This window comes from Lagopus muta, chromosome 9, assembly GCF_023343835.1.
Source record: "Lagopus muta isolate bLagMut1 chromosome 9, bLagMut1 primary, whole genome shotgun sequence".
Taxonomy (NCBI): domain Eukaryota; kingdom Metazoa; phylum Chordata; class Aves; order Galliformes; family Phasianidae; genus Lagopus; species Lagopus muta.
Window position 1 is genome coordinate 6,554,422 of NC_064441.1, and position 24,218 is coordinate 6,578,639.

Below are 24,218 nucleotides of genomic sequence, written 5' to 3' on the forward strand. Positions count from 1 at the left end.
AAGATCAGGGAACAAGGTATGGGATGTGTGAGCTTCACATGCTCTCATAAAACTGTTTTCAGTACAGATTTGTTAAACTAAAGCAGCTAAATCCCCCCTACACTTCATACTTTTGTCTGGCTGCTTTTTACTGTTAGTAAGGTATGATTCACTTTATAGTACTTGGTTAAGGTATATCTTTCCGAATGTTTCTTCAAATAAGTGTTACGATTAATTTTTGAGTTATGCACTGAAGCGGCTCTTTAATTTCAAATCACAAATTTAATTTAGGTTAAGTTGAGATAGAGGCCGTGAGGGAATGCTCAGTCAAGTTGTTCACTGGCTTCAAAACTTGTTTCCATGTTCCGGTTGCAAAGACACTCAGACAATTGCTTGCAGCACTCTTCAGGATGTTACTGGCTCTGAGATTTTACAGCAAGGTGAGGAAATTTTTTTTCTAAGAGTTTCTGCTTCTTCTTCTCTAAGTTTTGCCTTCTGTTCCTTTGACGTAAGTATTTTTCAAGTCTAAGCCTGAAATAAAGTAGTGTGGTTAGAAACAGAGACTGCAATGTCCCTAATAAACTCACTAATCAAATAGAGGCTCCCACTGAGTATGACTTCAGTATTAATTTGCCTTTGATAAGCAGAAATGCCTGCAAAGCAGACTCCTTAATACCTTCTGCTTTTGAATTCTACAGCGATTACAGTCTTAGGGGGCACCTTGCATATTTTGCATATGAAATGACTTAGATTTCAACTTCATAAGCAGTTAAATCTCTTAAATAAGATAAGAACAAACTGCAATTGATAAAAGCCTTGTTTTCAGTCTACTATCTATTTAAAGGAAAAAATTCCTTGAAAAGTGAAAGGAGGAACATAACAGAAAAGTATTTTCAATTGACAAATGTTTTACCTGATGAAGCGGTTCACATGAGGTAAATAATAAAATTTCCTTTTTTTGTATTTCTTGTTCAGGTACCATGGTATTGGCCATTCCTTGTATGAATACCTGTTAAAGACACACAAAAGTGATTATAGAATGCATAGTCTGGTAGAATTCCAAGACACTGATAGAAAATTCTTGGCTGAAAGCACGGTCTGATCAGTACAGCCCAGAACTTGTAATTAATGGTTGAGTTTAGGTACAGAATCACTTAGCATGTTACAGCCATATGAAAGTAAATAAAGCATCATCTAAATGCAACTAGCAAACACGCTTCAATGTAATATACAGATCTTCTCTTGATCAAGAGAGATACCATGGGAGAACTTCAAATGTATGAAGGAGAAGTTATCTTTTCCATACCAGTAGGTGCGTCCCAAGAAGTCATTTCTCCACTCTCCAGGTACTGGCTTTTCATGGCCAGTTTGTAGAAGTCTCAAAGCAATTTCTCTCTCTTTGACAACCAAGTCAATATTTTTCATAGACTTCTGTACCTGGAAATAAGAGCTGGTTTTAGGACCAACAAAGCACATTGCTTACAACTTAAAGATCTCAAATGGATATCTGACAAAATATAAAGGAAAGCATAGCTAAAATCAGCTAGGAACTCCATTGTATTTTCCACAATTGTAGATAAGTGAAACAGCTTAATTGGGTTTATATGCTGGCATACTAGAGAATGGGTGCTTTACAAAGCTAAGTTACAAATAGAACAGATGGGGAGAAGGTGTGAACATTAAAGAGTAGCAGCTGCTGATAGTGATGAAAGTAGAGAGCTCTGAAGCAGGGAAAGGAAGGGAGCAGAGGAAGCAAATAGCAGCTGTATGCATTTCTGTCAGATGACTTGTAATAGCCTCTTGCTAATATAGCTTGTATTTTGTTGTCTGCTTACAGCTTCAGTGCCCACTGACTGGTTAGAAAGCTGTAGAGAATGTTTTTTAAGAATTTTCTAGAAATCCTCTAGTGCAGCTCCAGTGAGTAAAGACAAATATATTTATTATTTGACAAGTGAAGAGGCCTTCCCCGTGTTGCTTGAGCAAAGCATGTGTGTTCATGCTAACAAAAAGAAATTCAGAAATGGTCTTTAGCAAGCCTGAAAGCACTTCACCTTCCATGCAGCAATTTTGCTTAAGTTACATTTTCAGCTAATATGACAAAACTTACCTTTTCTAATCGTTCTGGACTTGGCATGGGCTTCTGCTGTCGTTTTGATTCTTGTTCTAAAGTTAAAAGCATGTTCTTTTCCTTTAGTAGGACATACCTAGATCAGAAAATACAGTGCTTTAAAATAATTCTTGGATACAGAAGCAGTTACTCACTGGCCTGCTGGACTGGAGAGAAGAGTTACCCAGCCTACATCCCCGTATCCTGTAAAATTTTAATTAAAAATAAAAAGCAAAGACACTGACAACTAGAGGCAGTCAGCAGATAGTCAGCATCCAACCTACAGCGTGAGGCTGAGGGAGATGGATTCACTTGAAGAAAAGGTATGGGTGGGAAGTGTTAACACTACATCATAAAAGAGCTGCTTTTAAAGAAGAGAAGCTACTTTGACAGAACTTACCAAAGTTTGTGCAAGTCTTGACTGCTCTTAGCCCTTAGCTGCTTTATATTCCATGCGTCCCCTGAAAACATAAAGTAAAAAAACCCCACTGATTTAGAAGAATCAAGTTTTCATACTCTGAAAAGATAAGCAGCTCTCTGCAGCCTCAGCTGACTACTAACAAGTATTGTCTTGCTGAAATAGTGCCATATCTTGGAAAGCCACCCTGGAGGGTATTCAGCTCTGTTTTGGTGATGTAAATACACTGAAAATGCACTGTGCCTTTGTGTTTGCTCAAGGCCAGGAACCAGGAAAGCTCTGTGACAAATTCTTACAGCGCTGTGCATTTGGACACAGATCCTGTCATACTCCGACGCCTCACACAGAGGATCGGAAGCGCTGAAGGAACTCACCGGACTTCACTGTTTTCTCTCCCCAGTTTTTTGGGTCATCGAAGAACTCTTCCAGGCCCTTCCGAGGTAGCGTAGTGTGCAGAAGCCTTGCGTGGCAGAGGGGCTCGGCCTGCGCCAGGCTCTCGTGGCACCGGTTCTGCGTGAAGCTGTGTAGCAATTAAAGGAAAAGCGACGTTTCATAGGAAAAAACAGCATTCCGCTCGTACAGCCGGAATCCTTCCTTCTCCCCGGGACTCCCGCCGCAACCCGCGCCTCCAGCCCGGCCCTGTCGGCAGCCCCCCGCCCTGTACGCACCCGAGCAGGCCGGCAGCCGCCGGGCCCGGCCGCGCTCCCGTCAGCCGCAGCGCAACCGCGAGGCGCCGACCCAGGGCAGCCATCGCCGTGGCGGCCGCCATCTTCCCTCGGCGCCGCGGATGGCGTCTCGCGAGAGCGCCGGAAGTAGAGGTGACGCTCTGCCCTCTGCTAAGATGGCGCCCGCCCAGCTTCAATCGCGTCATCCGGCTCCGCCCCCGTGCCAGTTCGGGCCATGGCGGCCATGAGCCTGGTACTGCGGGCGGCCGCTGCTTGGGGAGCGCGGCGGGCGGCGGGTTGCGCTCGTCTCCCCCGCCTCTCCGGGGCCGTCCGTCTTCCCGGCACCGTCGGTAGGGTCTTGGTGGCTGTAGGAACGTAGGGTGGGGAGCGTTGGGTGCGAGGTGACCTTGGGGAGCGGAGGGAAAGGTGACCCGGGCAGGGGAACGGGAGGCCGCGGCGTGGGGAGTGGGGCTGTGGCGGCAAGCGGGGACCGCACTGGGGCTGTGCCGGGGTCGTGATCAGGGCTGCGCTGTTGGCCTCAGCCTGGTGCGGTCGCTGACGGGATTAATGTACCGTGCTTTGGTTCTGCTTTCAGTTCCGGTGCGATACAGCAGCGGCCATGGGAAGAGAATGTTTATCATCAAGGCGACGAGCTTTTACGACACTCGGTTTCTGAATATGCTGGTGAGTAAAGGCAGGCTGAACGTATTCGGTATAACACCCCGTTGTGTGTCAGAATGCCTAAAATAGAATTTCTGCTGGCGCTGTTCACACGAGTAAGTATTGTCTGTCCTTCTAAAAGCATTCTGTCCTGTGCTGTAACATCAGAGTCTGGTGAAGAGCAAAAAGAATCAGGATGGAGCGTGGGGCAGAAGTTGAGATGGGTGGTTGAGCTGGTGCTGCGTTAGCATTCTTAAAATGTGTGTCTGTACTCATATATGCATAATCTGCAGCTGCTTTCTAGTTCAACCTTCTTTTCAAAACATCTTAGGTTACTTTTCTGCAGGATTTGCCTCCGGTTATCAATAACATGAGAGATTTAGACTAAGGAATGTGACCCGAGTTCAACCCTTGAGAAGTAAGGTTTTGGATAAAGCCCATTATGATGAGTAATAACCAACCTGATCCTGCTCTGTTAGTGTGATTGGGCTTCCTTTGTCTGTCTTCTGCAGTTACCAAAGTGAGCAGTGCCATATTCCTGTTGGATGATATTGCACTGGTGTTAGTGCCTCGTTACTGTGAAATGTTGAACGAAGCCAGTCCGCAGCAGGTGCTGAGGCAGTGTATGGGGAAAGCATTGCTATCTGCTTCTGCAGACACTGACCTCTTTGGAAGATTGAATGCTGAATTAAATGGGCCCATGAACTGATACAGCATCACTGTTCATTTGTTAATTAACTAATTTTAATCAGCAAATGGCACTGCATTTCTGTCTGGACCGTGAGTGTGAATCTAAGAATTACTGGCAGTGTTACGTAGCTTTCAAATTTATTTCATCTAACTTTTGTCAAGTTTCTGACTTTTCCATGCTGTTTTTTCTTTCTTTCTTTTTTTTTCTTTCACAGAGATTCTATATATTTCTGACAGGAATACCAGCACTAATTTTCATAACATACGTCAACATCTTCATCGGTGTGTGCTCTCTCGTGACTAAGCTAAGTATATGATCATGATTAGTAAATGCATAAATGGAAATTAAGCATGCTGGATAGAGAAAAAACAGATCTTTTGAGGACCATGAAATATGCCTAACATCTATGGTAATACTGTATAAGCACTGAGAAATACAAGTCCAGTTTTTCTCTATAGTTTAAGTTGAGAGATTAGGTATTTTTCATGTGAATTTGTGATTTATGTTTGTTTAATGCGAAAGGCTGAATATGAAATACTTGAATAAATAACTGTATGAAATGATCCTTCCCTGTTTTCTTTATCAGGTGAAGCTGAACTTGCAGAGATTCCTGAAGGTTATATTCCAGAGCACTGGGAATACTATAAAGTGAGTGTAGTGTGTAAAAGAGTAGTGTGAGGAACAGCTTTCCTCTTAGTACTAGTTTTGGGAGTAAAATGAATGGAGACTGGTAATGAGAATGGACACATCCCTACCACTAGGTGTAGCAGAGCTCAAATTGTCAGAAAACTCAGAGTTCTTGCTGTAAGCACTTTGGTTTTGATAAAAGGCAACTGAACTCAGCAATAATACTATGGCTGTTTCAACTCATTCAGACTTTTATTCCCAGTGAAATGACTTTGTATGGAAGCAGTACTTGAAAATGTTACTGGTTACGGTTAGAGTTTGGAGTCCTTTTCTGTGATGACAGTGGCAGTTCATAGAAATTTATTTCAAAGAAAGAAAATAAATCAAGTATCTCCTGTTAACTTATTTTTAATTTTGTCATGAAATTTTATTCTACAGCTTATCTTGGCTTTAAAAACTAGCAAAATATACCATTTTAAAGTTCTGATCTTACAAACAGTTGAGCATGTTTTTAATTTTCCTATTATTGCTTGAATGACAGCACCCATAATGTTGATGATGTCTTCAGGATTGGGAACATGCCAAATAGTTTCAGTATGATGGCAGTTCTGTTTGGAAATTCCATTAATAACTTCTGTTTTTATATTTTCCAGCACCCTATAAGTCGGTGGATAGCTCGTTACCTCCTTGACCCACCTGAAAAGAACTATGAGAAAGAGATGGCTTTCATCCACATTGAAGCACAGAAGACTGAAATGAGGTACGTTAGACAGTTAAGGTGTTTTTAAATGCTGCTACATAATATAGTTTGTTTTGTTAGTTGGATGCTGGCACAGAGTACCTGTTTGCTTATACATCACTTGAGCTTTCATGCTTGCTGCACTGGCTGGTGCTACAGTGGAAGTTACAGTGTCTGTAACCACTGCCTTCTTAGTATTAAGATCACCAATGCTGAAATAATCCAAGGGCAGTCTTGTAAAATAACATTCTCTTTGTATTTTCTTATTACCTGTGCCTTATGAATATTTATGAGCTGTAGATGCTGAACTCATTGTTGCTCTCAGTATTGGCCGGATGTTAAACATTGATACAAGTCTGATCAAAACCAATAGATTTCATGTTCAGTGTGAGCGGTGCTCTTTCTTTCAGGCTGATGGAGTTGGAGGCGCGCAGACTGATGAGGCACAGGGGAGATGGACCTTGGTATCAGTACGAAACACCTGATAAAAATCTCGTTGACAATTCTATGAAAGCAACACCTGACAATTGAACAGGTTTAAGGTAGTATGTATGGTTTCAAATGCATACCAACAGATAGTGGCTTATCTGTGGAGCACATATCTTGGAAATAAAAAAAGAACAAACAAAAAAACGCAAGTAAGTGTTTGTTGATTCTGATATCTTGGAAGAAGTTATGTGAAAGTTCAACTTGTATAGCTGCTGAAGGTATTAGTCAGATAAAATGCCTTATGTCACTTGCTAACAATTAGTCGTTCTCTCCAGAGCTTCAATTCAGAATGGCCCTTTTGCCCTAACATGAAACAAGTTGGTAATTTTACTAGTTATCATGTGACTTCTACTAGTTTTGAAGTTTTAAAGTGAAAGGGCTTCTTTCTTTCATGCTGCCTTGTGTCAAATAGTTTATGAAAAATGAAGTAAGAACAGAAAATTCTTTTAGATCTTTGGAATATCAAGATTGTATCTGTATGGGAACTGCTGAGTCACGGCCTGAACCTCTGATTGATCACCTGAGGTGAGCCATGAGTCAGCCAGAGGAGCACAGGTGAAGGCAATTCACCTGTGCTGCCGGAAGGGGGGGAGCCAGGCTCCACCCCTCCTGGACCTATTTAAGAGCTGGCTACCAGAGGGGAAGGATCTCTTCTGGAGATCCTCCTCTTTGGTATCTTCTAGTGAGCTCAACCCAAGGGTAAGCTCTTCTACTTATTCTCTTTTGTGATCCTTGTTTGCTTTGCCTTACTCTTTTGATTATATTGCAATTATAACATCTTGATATCTATTGATTATACACAATTGTATTGTGATTATAACATCTTGGTTATACAGTATCTATTGTTTTAGACAGGTATTTTCTTTCTCACTGTCTCTAGTCAAACACATCTTTAACTTTGTATGTTGTTCAATGTCTGCTATTATTTTCTCTTTCACTTGCTTGTCTGCTTCTTGCTTTCTCCTTCTCTGTAGTCAGACTCAAAGACTTCTCAAACACAGAGATGAATGACTTATGTGCATTGCTTCAAACCAGACCATTCTCAGTGTAGATCACGCAGAAGGAGGTCCTTTTGGAACACATTACATCGCTCTGTTCATGTTGGTTTTTTTTTTCCCTGTTTCTGTATCCCACTTTTGTGAAGTATTTCGGTAGTTAGAACGTTACTGTTTATCTGTCAGCCTTCTGCCGCTAGAGGGATGCGTTCCCTTCACGGCGGCAGCCCTCAGGTTCTAAATCCATCAGAAGGATGAGGGTAGCATCTCCTGCAGCGTGCGACCCAACGTTGCCACTTTCCACTTTTTAATGGAGAGAAGCCCGAATCCTGTAGCAATCCCTGAATCTTGTGGTTTCCAACTGCTAGAAGTAGTACCAAATAACATGAAGCAGCGTTACGCGGTCTGTCTTCAGCGAAGCCCGCCCCGTTAGCGCTGCCAGACAGAAAGACGGGATCGACTTTGTCCTTTTTGCCGGCATCGATCTTCCGCGTTAGCTCGTCTTTCTTTGCGCGGCGCTCCGCGTTTACAAACGCTTCGTCAGTCCCGACAGAGGCCGATAAAGAGCACAATGCTTCCCGGGTAGAACGGCGGATCCCCCGTCCTCGCCCGTCCTTCCGACACCGCGCGGCGGAGCGCAGCCCGGCGGGAACGCCCTGCGGAGCGGCGCGAGCCCGGCCCCGCGGCACCTCCCGGCGGCTGAGGGCGGGCGGACGCCGCTCTGCCCCTCCTTCCGCCCCCGCCGGGACCCCCCGGTGCCGCCGCAGCTGGTGCCGCTGCCATCGGATTAAAAATAGCCTCTTCCCTCCTCCTCCCCTCCCCCGGGCCCGGCTCCCGCCGCCGCCGCGCCCTGCCCCGGCCCCGCCGCCCTCCGCCCGCATTGCCCTCGCCCTCCCGCCCGCCGTCCGGAGGCAGGCAGGCAGGCGGCATGCAGCGGGCCGCGCTATTTGGCGGCGGCGGTGGCGACGCGCAGATGGCGGCCGGGGACCTGGGCGAGCTGCTGGTCCCCTACATGCCCACCATCCGCGTGCCCAAGTCCGGGGACCGGGTCTACAAGACGGAGTGCGCCTTCTCCTACGACTCTCCCGTGAGTGCAGCGCTGCCGTCGCTCCCCGCCCGCCCTGCCCCCCCTCGGCCTTCGCCCCTCCGCTCCTCCACCTGCTGCGGCCCCCTCCCCTCAGCCGCCCCTCGCGGGGATCGCGCCGGGCCGGGCCCCGCTCCCCTTGACCTCCTGGTGGCGGCCGGGATGTGTTTGAGGAGCAGGTGCTCGGAAATGGCTCGTTTTAAACGGAGCTGGGGTCGTATTCGAAATCGGTGCTCCACGTGAGGCTGAGGTTTCCCGGCGGCGATTGAGCGCTCCGCCTCGATGTCCGAATGGCGTCGGTCTGAGCGCAGCTCTGGGGGCTGCGTTACGGAATAGCCAACGAAAGGCGCCTCGGAGATTTCTGTGTCTTTTCCCCGCCTCTTTTCGGTAATTCCTTCTAACGCAGAAAATCAAAAATTGGCTTTAAAGGTGACTCAGCTGTCTGGTGCTCATCAGCCCTTGTTGTAGGGAGGTTATTTTTACCGTGCTCTTCGGCTCTCAAGTGTCACCCAGCAGCCCTGGCTGCGGGCGGTCTGATTAAAGCTGCCCCTCAGACCCTGCTGCAAAGGCGCTAATTGCGTTATGTGCTTAACAAGTTTTGTTGGTTCCTTGCGGAGGGGGAATCAACGTAGTGCAGCCTTTCCTTCTGGTTTCTGCTCAGGTAAGCAGGGTCGATGCACTTAGTAACTTTCAGGCTTTTGTTATGGTTTATAAAATTGTTCCATTAACCGGGAGGATGGGACGTCAAACAGGGCTACCAATTAAAACACAGCAAAGCAATCCCCAAGGAACCCCAAACACGGAAAAAAAAAGTACGTTTAGAAAATCAGTACCTGAACAAAGTGAAATACTTGGGCAAAATTTAGGCGAAGGTGACAAAATGTAACAAGAGGGTGTTAGGATGGCTTTGTGCAGCTTTCAAGTATGTTTTGTCCTGTTGACTTTATTGGGAAGAGAGTTCAGATTTCTGAATATGTTGCCCTCAGCGATTAGAGCCTATTAAAAAAAAACTGTATCGTAGGCATTCGCAGAGCAAAAGTCAGGATTGAGCCTGTGCAGCCCTAGTGAAAATCAGGCCTCCGTTTCTGTTGTTTCCTGGGGCTCTTCAGCCCATACTGCTGAGTTTGATTGGGCAAAATATTTTATTTTTCACTCCTGTGTAATCTAATGGATCCTTGGGTGCTGCTTTTGGGATGACAGTTCTGAGGGATGAATGGGTGCTTTCTCAAGTGAAACGCTTTTGAGCACAGATTTGAAAATTGCTAGCTTTTGTTTTTAACTTTAATTAATTCTTTAATTAAGGAAGAAAGTGTAGGAAGGACTCAGTGTGTTGCCTTGGCTGAATGAAGGTGTTGATCCTGGTATGCCTTGTATCACAGTGGCTTAGCGACTTCTTTTCTTAGGTCAGCTCCGTATCACTACAGTGAGCCTCCCCCTATGGAGCTGTCTGCCCTTTGTGAAAGAAGATACACAGGTGTTTACTCTTGCTTCAGTGTTAGTGCAAACACTCCGTGTTTAAAAACGCATCCTTCTGGTTTTTATTATCTAAGGTAAGAATACAGGTTCCCTCCAGCGATGGGCTGAGAAGCTGCAGTTGCCTTTTGTACACTTTCGTACAACTGGAATGATAAAATTCCCTGCCTCTTATTTCTCAGAGTTGATGCACAGCCCTGCTGGTGACCTGTGCTGTTGTGATGGGGATTTATTCTTTCTCGCTTTCTCTGCACTGACCTCTGGCAGATGAGCTTGACTTTGTGTACTCTGGTGAAACTCTGGAGGAGGAAGACTGCATTTGCGTAGCCATTAGTTCTTTTACTGTTAGTTATTTTTACAGAACTATAATATTCAACTGGAAAATCTACCTTTTAATGGGATTCTCATCTCAAAGACTTCTGATAGACCTATGACATTGGAAGGAGAGGTGACTGCTAGAAAAGGGATACAAACTGGAGTGTAAGAAAGGCTTATGTGCAGAATGTGCATGTTCTAGATGGTGGTGCTCTGAAGCATTCCCCACAAAGGGCACAGGTTGATGCTACAGCACAGTCCAGCAGAGGCAAGGTGTCTGGTTCAGTAGGTGGCTTGGGTCCTGTACATGTAGATACAAGGTTGTGTATGTTTATGCAACTGAAAACTTGGCTTTGCTCTGCTGGAAAACCTTGCTGCTGACAGCAGCTTCCTTTGTGCATCTTGCTGACTTCATTATTGTGGCTTGAGAACTCTGTAATGGTTGTGTCAGGACAATTCCAAAGACTAAAGTGGGTTGATTGCTGTTTATTAGACAGCACAACTGAGACTGCAGTCCTTGAGAGCTCACAGTGTGCGTGGATATTGATGACTGCTTCATGTAACTGCCAGAAATAAATCCTGCCTGTCTGGATGTTCCTTTGGTCAGTGTTCCCTGGAGAAAATTAGAAAGTCTCTGCGGCCACTGACAGAGAAGAGTAGGCAGATGTTGTGCTTATGTTGATGGGCTGCGAGTGGCAGTGAGGAAACAAGTAAGAGGACTGAATATACTGAGACAAATTGATTGCTGCAGGCAGATGTTTTTGGCCTCATTGCAAAATGACTTCAAAACTACTGAGGCAGTGAATTGGTTTGCAGAATGCTAATCTACAGGAATCAGAGCAGTGTTGTACTATTGCATCTCAGGGAGATCTGTCTGGTGGGCAAATCTTTCCTCAAACTGTTTGGGGTTTTGCGTTTTGTAGTCACAAAGTGAGATCAAATAGTAACTTTGTAGAGGCTTTTTTTCTTTTTCTCCTGGCTGACCCCTCTCTTCTCCCATGTCTCATCTTTCACTGGTTCCAGTAGTACGAAGTCCTTTTCACTGCTAGCATGTATTTTTAGAGCAAACTTGAAAGTGAACTTTCTGTTTTGCTGGGAGCATCTTTATGTGCTGTTGTATTCAGTTGGTTGGCAAATTTGTTTTTTGTCATGTTTCTATGTCAGTGGTGATGATGCATGACAGAGAGACAGCCTCATTATGTGGTATTAAACATTGTTTAGATGAATAGTAAGTACTGAAACTTCTGTTATTCATTTTAAGCCCGTCTTGAAACAAAAGGTCTGCCATTTAGTTACACTGTTGTGGAACTTGATGCAATATGTGTATGCTAGGAATGTTACTGTCACCGTTCCAAATATATTACAGATTGGGCTGTCATTATACATCAGGAGCCTTGTGGACACAGCCAGATTAATTATGGTGATTACTGATGAACAGACACTCTGATTAGAGCCTGTAACAGTTCTTCATGGTCACGTTTTTGTAGATGTGGCAGAATGAATAATCTGTCCTGACTGGGACTTCATAGGCAAAAGAATGAACAGCCTCTTCATTCCTTGTGTTTGAGATACAGAGACTCAGCGGGACTTAAGTTGCAATCTTACTCTCTTCTCTGATGCTCTTATTAGCAAGTTTCTCATTCTGGGTCTGAAGCGAACAGCCGTACAGCAGTTGTGCCAAAGTCTGTGAGGGTTTGCCACGTTAGTAGATCCACCACACCAATTCCATTTTTATGAATTTGTTGTCTGAGCCATCTCAGTCTGAGCTGAAACTGCTAAACCTTGGACTGCGGTGAGGGAACTAAGTGGCTCAGAGTTGGGTAATAGGATACAGGTCAGTAGTTCAAATCCTTATTGAGTTAGTAGTGTTTGAAAGCTGTGGGTGTCTGTGCCATGAGTGTGTTTGGAGTGAGGTGTCTCTGTCTCCTGGTGGACTCATGTTTGTGCTTCCCAGACCCCTCATTCTCTAGCACTCCTGCTGTTTTTCAGGCCTGAGAAGGGAGTTTCTGCCACATTTTAGCTATTTGCTGTGAATTCTTTACCCCTTTAATTCCTCATCCTACCTCTGTAAACCATGAAGTATTATCTAAACAAGAAAAATGAATTTTTCAAATGCTTTTCTCCCTGTTGTGGTCAGCATATCTCCTTCTCTATTAGTAAAGCATCTGGTGTGCTGTGACTGTGACTGGCTTAGCAGCAAAGAGCAGGAAGAATCAGAGTGAAGAGCAATTGCTTACCTTTTTGTTGAGGGTAAGAAGTCTGCTCTGCTCTTGAATGACCTTCTGGGTGCAGCGATCAAGGCCTGAGCAGAGCAAGTGCAAGCCCTACTACTCAGACTGGACTAGAAAGGGAAGACCATGTCTGCATGCCACTTTGTCCTGAGCTCGCTACGTGCTGCGGCAAGAGTGCAGGGGGAAAAAAAAAGCAATCAAAACCTGCTGAAATTCCTGGTGCTGTCTCTCAGCACAAGCAGCTGTAATCTTCTGTGTAAAATAGCATTGTCAGTGATAGAGATACATTGCTTTTCTCCAGCATGAACTTTCGTGTACGTCTGAACTAAAAGTCCGTTACGAAGAGTTATGTGCCTACGTCAAATGTTGATCCTTTGAACTGGTTGTTTTCAGTAGGGTTAAATTCACCAGCACTGAATTTCTCTTACATCAGGCAGGCATGCTTTGAGCACCAAGCAGGATCTTATCCTTTGTGCAGCACTATGCATAGGTGACTTTCTTACGTGTGCCTCTTTTCTGCAGTGACCTTTTGTACACTCTGTCCACTTCTTTCCAAGTTGCGTGAGAGAATAGTCTGCCTGTGTTCTCTGGGAGAAATAACTGTTCTGTTAGTAACCACAACCAACTGAATCAGGCTCTACATTTAGCTCATGTGCTGAAAGTGTCAGATTGTTGTCATAGGCTGCTTGTCAACACAGGTTCCATGGTCTCATGGGTTCCCTCCAGAAAAAGAGAGAATGGTCTCCAAGAAAACAAAAGTGTAAACAAAGTTCCTGAAACTGTGGAGTGACAATGGAATATATTTTTATTTAGGCTGGCTTACATATGGGATTTTCTTCCAGAGAACACATATTTGATTTTTTCACAGAAGGTGATAATTCAAAAGGACTTGGAATACAGGCTGTAAAACCAGACAGCCAAGCTATAACAGCCTTAAAGTAGATAAACCTGAGAATTGAGTGCATGGAATTTAAAATCAATATATTGCATTTTAAATATAATTATATTTATGACTATTTTGAAAACTAGATGTGGGATTTCCTTTTTCACCAACCTCCTTTACTCAGACAACATAGACATTGGTCTTGGCTGTCAAGGTTTCCAAATTTCATGGTGGTTTTTCCTGTAAAATAAAATCTCAGGTAGCGTTTTGCAGATCAGATCTGAGATGGCTAAAGAGGTAACCCAGTGCTGTGCAGAGAGACCATCATTGGGATATCTAAGTTGCTAAATGCATGACTTTATGCCACATGTTAGGTATGAGCAGCAGAGTCTAAATGCTTGCTTCACCTCCCAGATCAGAATCCTGCAATGCTCAGTTCAACTTTCTGTGCTGCTGATGTGGGTAAAGCCAAAGCAATAGCGTTCATTGCATGTTCATCCTTCAGCTAAATCTGAAAAGCCAAAGCTTGTATGCAGTGCTTCACATTAAGAGAAGACATATTTTCTAAAGTCTTGGTATAAAGCATCTTTCTTTGGTCTTTCCTCCCATCGTGCATGGTCCTAGCTCTGCTGGTTCATGTTCTGTTCCTTAGCTCTGTGGATTCTGCACACTGCTGTGGAAGTACTGGGATTTATTGGTGGCAGTTCTTCAGGCTTTAATAGCCTTGATATAAATGGGTTTGTTGTAATGAATAGCGTGTGGCTGAGGGCTTTGGATCAGCTGGCAGTTCAGAATCCTCTAAGTTTTATGGAAGCGGTAGGTACTGGACTTTGAAATGGGTTGTGGAAAACTAACAGAGTTTAGTGATGCATTCAAACTGAATTTTGTGGCAGTGGTAGGAGGGGAGAGACTTGTGAGGGCCCAGCGGCTCTGTGCCAGGCATTAAATTAGCAAGAACTGTTCTACACTATTAGCCCTTCAGCTTCCTTTTCTGGGAGAGAACAAGGTGTACTTACCTGCTGCTGCTTAGGAAAGTACTGGGGATCAGCTGTGATCTGCCAGACTTGCTCTCCTCTGCTTGTTCCACTGGACAGGACTGGAGCTGTGCAACTCGTGCCTCAGCTGGTGTGGCAGGACAGGCAGCTTTGTGCTCCCCCGTGGTGGTTCTGCCTGCTGGAATGCTGAGGAGAAGTGCAGCTGGCAGGAGAGAACATCTTGGTTTGTTGCACTGAATGTGTTTCAGGTGCTCTCAGGTAGTATCCTGTCAAAACAGGTGTTGCTATGACAGTTTTCATCAATACAGAATTGTATGTGTGAGCCTACTGTCATGTTTAGGAGTGATCAGTGACTTTCTTCCAGAGATACTGATTTTTATTTTATATATTTTTTTTCCCCTCTACGATGTCTGCGGGTTAATTTAGTTCATGCTATTCCTGAGGTATTTAACAGGGGATGTTCTGTACCATCCAGTAGCACAGATGAGATCACAATAGAGGGAAGGTCACAGTGCTTGGGAAAGGCTCAATCTTTGTTATGCACCACCTATTCAAAACAATATGTGCTAGAGAGAGCTTGAAAAACTGACCCCAAACCAATGAGCTGGATGACTGAAAGTCCTCCTGGCAGTGGGAGTGATGTAGGGACAGATCTGGCAGCAGTGTTACAATGGAACGAGTTCCGGACACCAGCCAACATCAATACCCAGCTTTTGGGAGGGTAAAAGGTAGTGGGACTCCTGCCAGGCTGTGCTACTGAAATGTCAGTGTTTGTACTCAGTGCCGGGAGTACATCTCTGCTGTCCCTTTGTGGTGCCTTCATCTCCAAGAACTCTATTTGTGGAAGGAGAGAATCTCTTTCAGATAATAAACAGTGTTCATGAAACATTTGCTGACTTTTGTTAACCACTTTTAAGAATTAGAAGATCACCTGAGATCTACTTTTTTTTTAGACAAGGTTGTGATTAACAGTTGTTTCTGAATCCAAGGATTTAGACCTGCCACACTTCTGTTCAGGAGCATCGTTCTTGCGATCTAATGCTCTCCCTCCCCCCGTCAAGAATTTGACCAAATGTCTGTGTTATGTTATTTCTACGCCTTACACATTCCTATGCCTAGAAATCCTCATGGATTGAACACTCAAATTGGGTTTTTTAACAGTCTTCTAAACCTCCAACTTGGGCACTCGCTAATCTGTAGTTGAAACATAACCAGTTTCATTGGGTTTCTATAGACTGTGATATGGCTCAGAAGGGGGCCTCAGAAGAATGTAAGTCAGTTGTGATGTGATACGAAAACCACAATTTAAGTGCTTGCAAGAAGGATTTGCATTTCTTTGCTTTTTCTGCTTGCTGAGTCCTTTTTGTCCTTTCAGTTCCTTCTATGCTGTAACTGTTTGTGTCGTTCCTTCTAGGATTCAGAAGGAGGTCTCTATGTGTGCATGAACACGTTTCTGGGATTTGGAAGGGAACACATTGAAAGGCATTACCGGAAAACAGGACAGTGTGTATATTTGCATCTGAAACGACATGTGATAGAGGTGAGACTTGTGGCTTCCCAACTAACTAGCCTGGCAGATCTTCTGTCTCTTGCTTGTTTCAATAACATATTTTTGGCATAGACCAAATCTTGAACGACAGAAATGGACATGTTCAGATGCGGAGCTGGATATTAAATTCAGGTGCTTGGATCACAAACTAACATACAGTTCCAGCTCTGAGATGAGTCACAAGCCCCAAAGGGGGTTTAAGCTCCCCGTAAAGGCAGATTTTGCCCAAAGATGCATGTAGTTGCCTGACTTCTACTGAACTCTTTCACTATATGCTTCCACATGTTACATATATGTTGTGTGTTACTGAGTGCTTTTTAGAGATCTGCCTTTGAAGTGTAGAATTACTGGTGTGGCTCAGATTTGGCTGGAAGTTTCTGAGATTTTTTTAATGAGATTTTGGCTTAGGATGACATGAGTTCTTTTAAGATTCCTATGCCATTAAATCACGAGCCTTAATTGTGATTTGACCTGTGATCTAAATCTTAAATTAACGCTAGTTCCTAGAGCTTACACACTGCCTTTGTTCAGTCCTATCCCTGCACACATATAGATGTATGCACACAAATTTCCTGTTTGCTGTTCTTCCATCATATCATTACATATCAATAATAATTTATAACCAGTGCTTCATGACATCTGTTCTTGTGTGCTTTGTCTTTAAAGAGCTGCTTATGCTTTCTGACCTGAACTTTATGGAAGGCACTGGGTTTGTTTATAGCTTGTTCTCCTGTGAACTCTGTCTCTCTTGGACACTTAGAGGCCTTAGAACAGCTACTTGGAGTGGGATAGAATATTTCACTTTTCTCATTCTAAAGCAAAGTTTCCCTGAATGGTGAAGGCCTGAGTTATGTAAAATGATCACTAATTTTATTTTCCATAGATAACTGTTCATATTCTGTCAGAACTATAATGAGGTGGATTGTATGTCTCTCGTGTGGAGACTGTTAATGATTGTTATATTTTAGAACTGTCCTACTTTGTAAGGCTGAAAGCTGCGTTTTCTTTTGCAGTGTTAACTGGATTTTTGGAAAACCTGGTCTAGTTCTAGTTAGACTAACAGTTCTTCTGAGTGAAGTTTTCACTCTGAAAATATCTGTGACTAGAAACCAGTAGGCAGGTGCTCTGTCAGCATTTTTTGAATTTAACTTTCTTCTAGTATGTGACCTGTGAATTTTCTATGTTAAGGTAAACTGGAATTAAAATAAGGGCTCAAAAACTCCTTTCCTGGATGAAGATTTGGCTGAAGAACTTCAAAAGGGAGAGATAAATAACTGATTGTTGTTCATTATTGCATACAGATTCACAGAATCATAGGGCTTGGAAGGGACCTCTGGAGGTCATTGAGTTTTACACTGCTGCTAAAGCAGGTTCTCCAGAATAGGTTGCACAGGAGAGCGTCCAGGTGGGTTTTGAATATCTCAGGAGAAGGAGACTCCACAATTTGTATAGGACAAACAACCTCTATGCATATCCTGCTCCAGCGCTCTCTAACCCTAACAGTAAAGTAGCTCTTCCTCACGTTCAGGTAGAACTTCTTATGTTCCAGTTTGTACCTGTTGCCCCGTGTTCTGTCTCTGGGCACTATTGAAAAGAGCCTGGCTCCATCCGTTTGACTCCCACACTTCAGGTATTTGTAAGTGTCAATAAGTTTTCCCCCCCTCAATCTTCTCCAGGCTGAGCAGTTCCACGTCTCTCAGTTTTTCCTCATATGAAAGATGCCCAAGGCTCCTCATAATCTTTGTGGCCCTGTGCTGGACTCTTTCTTGAAGTTCCTTGTGTTTCATGAACTGGGGAGCCCAAAACTGGACCTGGTACTCCGGAGGGGAAAGTCACCTCCCTTGATCTACTGGCCATGCTCTTTTTAACGCACCCCGGGATACCGTTGGACTTCTTGGCCACAAGGGCATGCTGCTGGCTCATGATTAACCTGTTCTCTGCCAAGATGCCCTACTCTTCTCCACAGTGAAGTTCCATCAGTTCAGCCCCTAATCTGTACTGATGCATGCCGTTGTTCCTCCCCAGGTGTAGGACTCTACACTTAACCTGGTTGAACCTCATAAAGTTTCTCTCTATTCAACTCTCCAGCCTGTCCAGGTCTTGCTGAATGACAGCTCAGCCTTCTGGTATGAAGTACACCTTGAGTTGAACTAGTTCAGAGGTTCCTAGTTTTTTTTTTTCCTTGTGAATCACGATGTAGCGGAGAAGCCTGGCATCTATGTTTGAAGGTGGTGCCACACTGGATCATGTGGTAGGAAACAACATTTGGCTACGTTGTACTGGTGAAGACTGTAATCTAACTTGGCTCTTAAATAAAATTCCTCTTAAGGTAACTATGGATTTTGTTTACCATGACAGTTTAATTCTTACATGCTATGTGTGTTTTCCTTTGAGCAACGTAAAACATCATAAAACTGTTCCAGTGAAGGCCTGAAGTGTCTGGCATGTACTGCATTGTGGTTTTGGTTTTTAATCCAAGGTTTTGATGGTGTGTGGTACAGTAAAGCCCAAGGCATTGGTTATGCTGCCTTAAGATTCTTTTAGAGAGGCAGCTATTCTTGCCTGTGATTCCCTTGGCATCATCCTCACAGAATGTACTGCATTGCTGTGGAAATCCTCATTTTCTTCCAAAGATGTTTGGAATAATTATCAATTATTCCAGTTTTGTCAAAACTCAATTGGAAAACAAAGATCAGATCTATAACTTTTCAGCTTAAATAGTGGTAGAATATCTGTCAGTTGCACATCATCATCTGAGACATCTGATGAATCATCAGAAAAAATTAATTAAAACAACAAAATTGATTTTGCTTTTTTATTTTTTTTCTTTTCCCTTTATAATTTCATTTTTCAGGGTTTTGAAGCTAGTAACCCTTATGCTGTGTTTGACTGTTGCATATGAGTGCCTTGTCAGCACAGGGCAAAGCTTTAGCTTGGTGCTATGGACCTACTGAAAACACAGGACAGAGAAACATGTAATTTCTTACAGTGGTTGGTTCCTGGATGGTATCAGTGACATCAGTGTTATGGAAAAACATAGCAGTGTTGCAGTTAAAGGAAATGTGGGGTCGGCTGAAAGACATTTGGTGTGAGAAACTGCAAATAGAATTTAGTGCCACTACTCTTATTTGCTGGGATCACATCTGTTAGAAGACAAATTGCTTTGTGAGTGGGGAGCGTTCTCAATAATTTCTGATAAGTAGAGAAGCAAATTCAAATACTGTCAGGTTTTGAGGTTTTCAGGATTATTGAACATGTGCAATTCTACTTGAGATGTAATCAGAGTTTTCTGTTTGGAAAAATGAAGCTATATTACATGTTAGACTGGCAGTGATTGAAACTCCACATAATTCTTCCTCTTTGAAATCCCTATTCTTAGTGATTATCACAACATCCCACTTGGAGACATTAGAATTCAAACTGAGCTGTTCAGTATTGGAAACAACTCTTCTTAGTTCTGAAGCTGTGATCTTGGCAGTGTGTGTAATATATTCATTACATTGTTGCAACCAGGTTATACTGTATCTTGCTTTTATTAAGTAGATTTAGATTCGTGACTATTTCCGCTTGTTAAATGCTAGTAGTTTGAAGAAAGAAATGCTCTGCTTTTATTTTAACTTCATTAAGCAATTTCATTTTTCTTTTTACTTATTTTTTTTTTTTTTTAAATACTGGAGTTGCATTTCAAATTCCCTTTCCCTAGTGCTCATATATAGACAGTCAGTTTTGTTCTGAAGCATACTCAAGGACTTGCTCTTTTGAAGAATGGGAAAATTTCTTACATGTAAGACCTAGTTGATGACTCAAGCTTTTGCTTTGGTCAAAGCTTTTATTTACATGGAGAAGGGAACCACCCAAAATATGCGACCCTTTCACCTTCCAAGGCGCAGAAGGCAAACACAAGTTTTCCCTAGGCTGACAGGTTCTTGGCTGGTTTCTTTCCACCTGTTGTATCCCCAATATTATTTATAAAGTAAATGATGGAAAAAAAAGTAACTTAACAACCTCACTGGTTACACTAACATTATGCACCGGGTAACACAGCATGTTCGCATTATTGCCGCAGAGGCTGATTTGATTTGATTTGATTTACTGGTGCCTGTTAGTAAACAGCTTAAGATGCAAAAGCATTAACTTACATGCTTAGCCACTAGCTTTGTCTCCAGAAGTCTAAGGATTTTTTTTTTTTTTTTTCAACTGAGAAAGTAGTGCTTAAAACTGGTTGTCATTAGAAAATTACTGTTCCCTACTATGGAGGTTGAGCAGTCACAGTGGAGTTTGTTATGAAAGGCTAAATCTTTAATGCAGATAATATATTTTTCTTTCCCTCTCTTACTCAGCTTTACTCCTTAAGAAATTCTGGAGGGGATCTAGTGTTAAGAGAGCTGGGTGGTGCTGGAAGGCCCTGTCTTGTTGACAGAACAGCAGTCACCTGTGATGACTGTGAGACATGCGTGCTTAGTTCCTGTCAAAGCAAAGTAGAAAGGATTTAGATGGCAATTTTCTCAAGGGTGGTAAGCAATGCTGGGTTATCCTGTTGTCGGAGGTGAGTGAAGAAGACTTGCGTTCTTGCTGAATAAGGCCATGGCTTAATAGAAGGACCATATATAAATATGGTACAAATATGTACGTGTCAGAAATGATAGTTGTATGCAGTTGTTGCTGATATACTGTAATTTCACTGGATGGATTTTTAATTGTCTCTTTCTTTTTCCAGAAGGTACCAGGGGCATCTGGTGGAGCTTTACCAAAAAGGAGGAATGCTAAGCTATTTTTAGGTATTGTGAACAGCTGCTTTCACACAGTCCTTTCCTGACCCTATCTGCATGTGTGCCATTGTGTTTGGCTTTGGGGCTCCTTGAGAGGAGTTCTTGCTGTTGTTTTGTTTTTTCTTTCATTTTCTTTTCTCTCTTTTGGCTCTAATTTTTAAAGGTGATCTGGACAAGTAATTCTTAGCAGTTTTGGCACCTATTTGATTATAGGTGTACACGAACATGAATTTAATATTGTAATCTAAAGTTGTTTCTTGACTGTTGGTAAACAGCCTAGGGTTTGAAAGGCATTTATCTATGTATTTATTTGGACCTGTTCTGCCCTTCTCTCTCTTTTTGATATCCAAAAAACACCCTTCAATTAAAATATTTACCCTTAACTTTTAGATGCAACCAAGTGTGGCTGTAACTGCTCTGTAACTTCATGGGAAGGGTTATTTACATTTTTAGGGGCTTGTTGCACAGGTAAATACTCTTAAGTGACTGTTGTGGTGTCTCCTGTAATAAATGCAGCAGTACATACATTGTGAGAATATTTTACCAATTCTTATTCCATTATGTCCACTATCATATCCCATTTCTTCACAAAAAACAATTTTCTTACTGTGTCCCTTCCATCAAAAACGTGTCATCTTTGATATTGATACGTATTACCCAGAAAACCTGGGGGCTCCTTAAATACGGATGAGGGGAATTTGATTCAATGCCTATTTTCTTCTTTATCCCACTACTTGTGATACTATTTAGTTTTTTCTATTTGTTCTCTTTGTACTGGTAGGAAATAGTGGTGGTTTTTTTTTTTTTTTCTCTTCCCTTCAGATAATGTAGAGATTAAACATTTTCTGTACTGTTTCCAGCTCTTATAGCCAAGTGGAAACAATAGCATGGCCTCCCAGTAGAATTGCTTTGATCTGTGGAATGTGTCCCTAAGAGGCCTTTTCAAATTGTGATTGATTAAATTGCTGTTGTTAATGTCTGGAATAGGTTTTGAAAGGAGGTCTTAGAGAACAAAAAAGCTTTAATATTACTCATAAACAAATGAAGTTTCTTTTGTAGAATGGGACTCTTAACTTGTAGATGGTAGTTCAGTTGCCACTTACAGATATTTTACCTTGCAAATAATGTTTATTACTGGATGGTTATAAAATTATTAGCACCAAAGCAGAGCTGTGTTGCATAATGGTTGTGCAGTGTTAGAAATGTAAGCATAAACAAGAGGTGTAAAACCACAGCCAAACTTTATTCTTACTCATACACTGCATAACTCTGTGAGGTCCTGACACTGGGGTATGCTGGCACAGTGTTCGTGGCATCACATCTCTGACAGCCACCAGGAGGAGTTGGAGGAGTCCTTAAATTCCATCCTTGAGCATAAGCTTTTTGTTCCCAGTGCATAGATCTGGCACAGCAGCTGTCTCAATCCCAGTGAACTTCAGGAGGCAATGCACTGTGACTGGAGGTGAATTTAGCCAGTGAAATGTCACTTTTTTTTTTTTTTTCCAGTGCTTCTGGAACTAATGTAGTTGTGAAAATGTATCTGGTATTGTCTATTTTTCTACAGTCTTTGTGGCAGGCCCTGTTTCTTGGTTTTCAAGCGTTACCAACTCTGTGCTGTCGTCCTTGAGATAGTATTTCTGTGCAGCCAGATTCTTTGTATCCGCTTGTTCGGATTAGGTGATCTTAGTTATATATTGCCATACTTACGAAAGCAAAGAATTATCCCTGTGCTTGTTCATAGGACATCTTATTTCTGAGAAAAAGCATGGAGAGGTCAGCAAGTTTGATCTTTTTGCATGTGACAGCAATAGAGATGGTTAGCAAAATTTGACATCTTTTCTCTGAACTCATCATCTTCCTCACCGGTTTGGAGCTGTCAGTCTTCTCATCTTAAAAGCATGTTTTGTTTTCCTTATTGTAAACTTGGACAACTCTGACAGAAGTTGGCACCAAAGAAGTGATTATCAGCCTGTACATATAGCCTGCCATTTAGGGCTTAAGCTGTGAGACAGTGGTAGTGCTCAATGGTACTCTAACATCACTGTGTTTCTAGGTGTAACTATCTGAATAATTTCCTGAAAGCAAAAAGAATTAAGCTGTCTGGATAAAGTCAATCCAGTTTTGGCATTTATTGTGTTGCTTCTAAAAAGCCTCTTTGATGTGAGGCTGTATGGGAAGTGCTGAGTCACGGCCTGAACCTCTGATTGACCACCTGAGCTGAGCAGTGAGTCAGCCAGAGGAGCACAGGTGAAGGCAATTCCTATTTAAGAGCTGACTACTAGTGGGGAAGGATCTCTTCTGGAGATCGTCTCTGCTGGTGTTTTGTGAGTGAGCCCAGGATAGGGGTAAGCCTTCTATTTATTCTTTTTTTGTTATCATAGTCTGCTTTGCCAAACTCTCTTGTTTATTTCATAATTATAACATCTTAATATTCATTGATTATACAAATGCTATTACAGATATTAAACCCTTTTCAATCTCCTTAGTATTTGGAAAACATGTTTTGGTTGCTCATTGATTACTTTCTGTTTTCGCTGCTGCTATCCAGCAAACACCACAGAAACACAGACAGGCTGGGTTAGTCCACTGAAGGCTTTATCTTCCCTTGAGCATGGAAAGATACATAGCAAAGTGTGTGTACCCATGCTCTGGGATTTTTGTTGGCTTTTTTTTTTTTTCTCCTTTCCAAGAAGGATGAAGGGTGTTGGTAGTGAGAGCTCTGTTTTATTCAGGAGGCATAATGTTGTGCATAAAGATGTGAGCTGCCTTGAATCTAGTGTGTTTAAATATTGCTAGGTACCATGGATAACTTTGCTCAGATGGTGCAAGCTGTCTGGGGATTTGGGGTGATTTTTAAAGCAGACCATCTACATCATGGAACATAGACTAGTGTCCTCACTCCATTGGTATCTATGGGAGCTAGATTGAGGATTTTCTGTCTGTCAGGGTGCGTGGCTATTACGTTTTAGATCCAGTCTGTAAAATGGAAAGAAGTTAATTGATGGGATGAGATGGTTGTTCTCCATTACTTCAGAAGGCTTTCAGATAAGGAACTGCTGGACTGTTGTCTCTGGCATATAACCTCCTCATTATATTTGGAATTTGGCCACACTGTGGTCAGTGTGACACCGGTTTTTAAGATGGGGGGATGGGACTAGAAAAAGTATCATTGCTAGGTTTCATTTTCATTGTAGTGCATCTAGAAGAAGAAAGTATCAAAATTAATAGGAAGTGACCAAAACAAACAAAAAAATCCACCAGCAGACACTGGTTTTGTGAAGTGAAGTAATGCTTATGGGCCTGCCAGAATAGTTGGGGAGAGTCAGTCCTCACATTAATAAGAGTAATTTGATTAATAAAATGTGCTGTGATCTTCTACAGAAGATCTTCATCAGAAGGATGAATGGAATAAGAGAGAAGATCCTTGTATTGGAGGGCCAATTCTCACAGCAGAAAATAACCAGCAGAATCCTTAGTAATGTTTTAATTATGAAGAATTAATATAATCATAAGTGATCTGGAAAGGGACTGAAAAATGAGGAAATGATG

The 24,218-nt window shown here is 42.6% G+C and overlaps 3 protein-coding genes across 7 annotated transcripts in view; 2 read left to right on the forward strand and 1 right to left on the reverse strand.

Annotated features, from left to right (window-relative positions):
- Window positions 1–241: 241 nt before the first annotated feature.
- Window positions 242–3,375, reverse strand: MRPL47 (mitochondrial ribosomal protein L47). Its single transcript, XM_048955026.1, has 7 exons — window positions 3,173–3,375; window positions 2,879–3,024; window positions 2,487–2,547; window positions 2,087–2,183; window positions 1,286–1,416; window positions 893–988; window positions 242–510 (listed from the first exon to the last, which is right to left on the reverse strand). Exons 1-7 carry the CDS (start codon window positions 3,373–3,375, stop codon window positions 393–395), a joined length of 852 nt encoding a protein of 283 aa, XP_048810983.1. The 3' UTR covers window positions 242–392.
- A 29-nt stretch (window positions 3,376–3,404) lies between these two features.
- NDUFB5 (NADH:ubiquinone oxidoreductase subunit B5) lies at window positions 3,405–6,524 on the forward strand. The gene is made up of 6 exons (XM_048955027.1): window positions 3,405–3,519; window positions 3,765–3,853; window positions 4,735–4,801; window positions 5,107–5,168; window positions 5,801–5,907; window positions 6,297–6,524. Exons 1-6 carry the CDS (start codon window positions 3,405–3,407, stop codon window positions 6,415–6,417), a joined length of 561 nt encoding a protein of 186 aa, XP_048810984.1. The 3' UTR covers window positions 6,418–6,524.
- A 112-nt stretch (window positions 6,525–6,636) lies between these two features.
- Window positions 6,637–24,218, forward strand: part of USP13 (ubiquitin specific peptidase 13) — a 54,872-nt gene continuing 37,290 nt past the window's right edge. For 3 of the 5 annotated variants that reach the window (XR_007378873.1, XM_048955006.1, XM_048955007.1), the window contains exons 1-3: window positions 8,220–8,457; window positions 15,766–15,891; window positions 20,618–20,678. Coding sequence is in view for 4 of the 5 variants with exons in the window: in XM_048955006.1 (XP_048810963.1) it covers window positions 8,299–8,457; window positions 15,766–15,891; window positions 20,618–20,678 (346 nt within the window). In the remaining variant the exon portion in view is untranslated. Of the gene's footprint in view, window positions 7,075–8,219; window positions 8,458–8,531; window positions 9,116–15,765; window positions 15,892–20,617; window positions 20,679–24,218 lie in introns of those variants that run through there. The other 2 variants (XM_048955008.1, XM_048955009.1) reach the window with 2 other exon arrangements.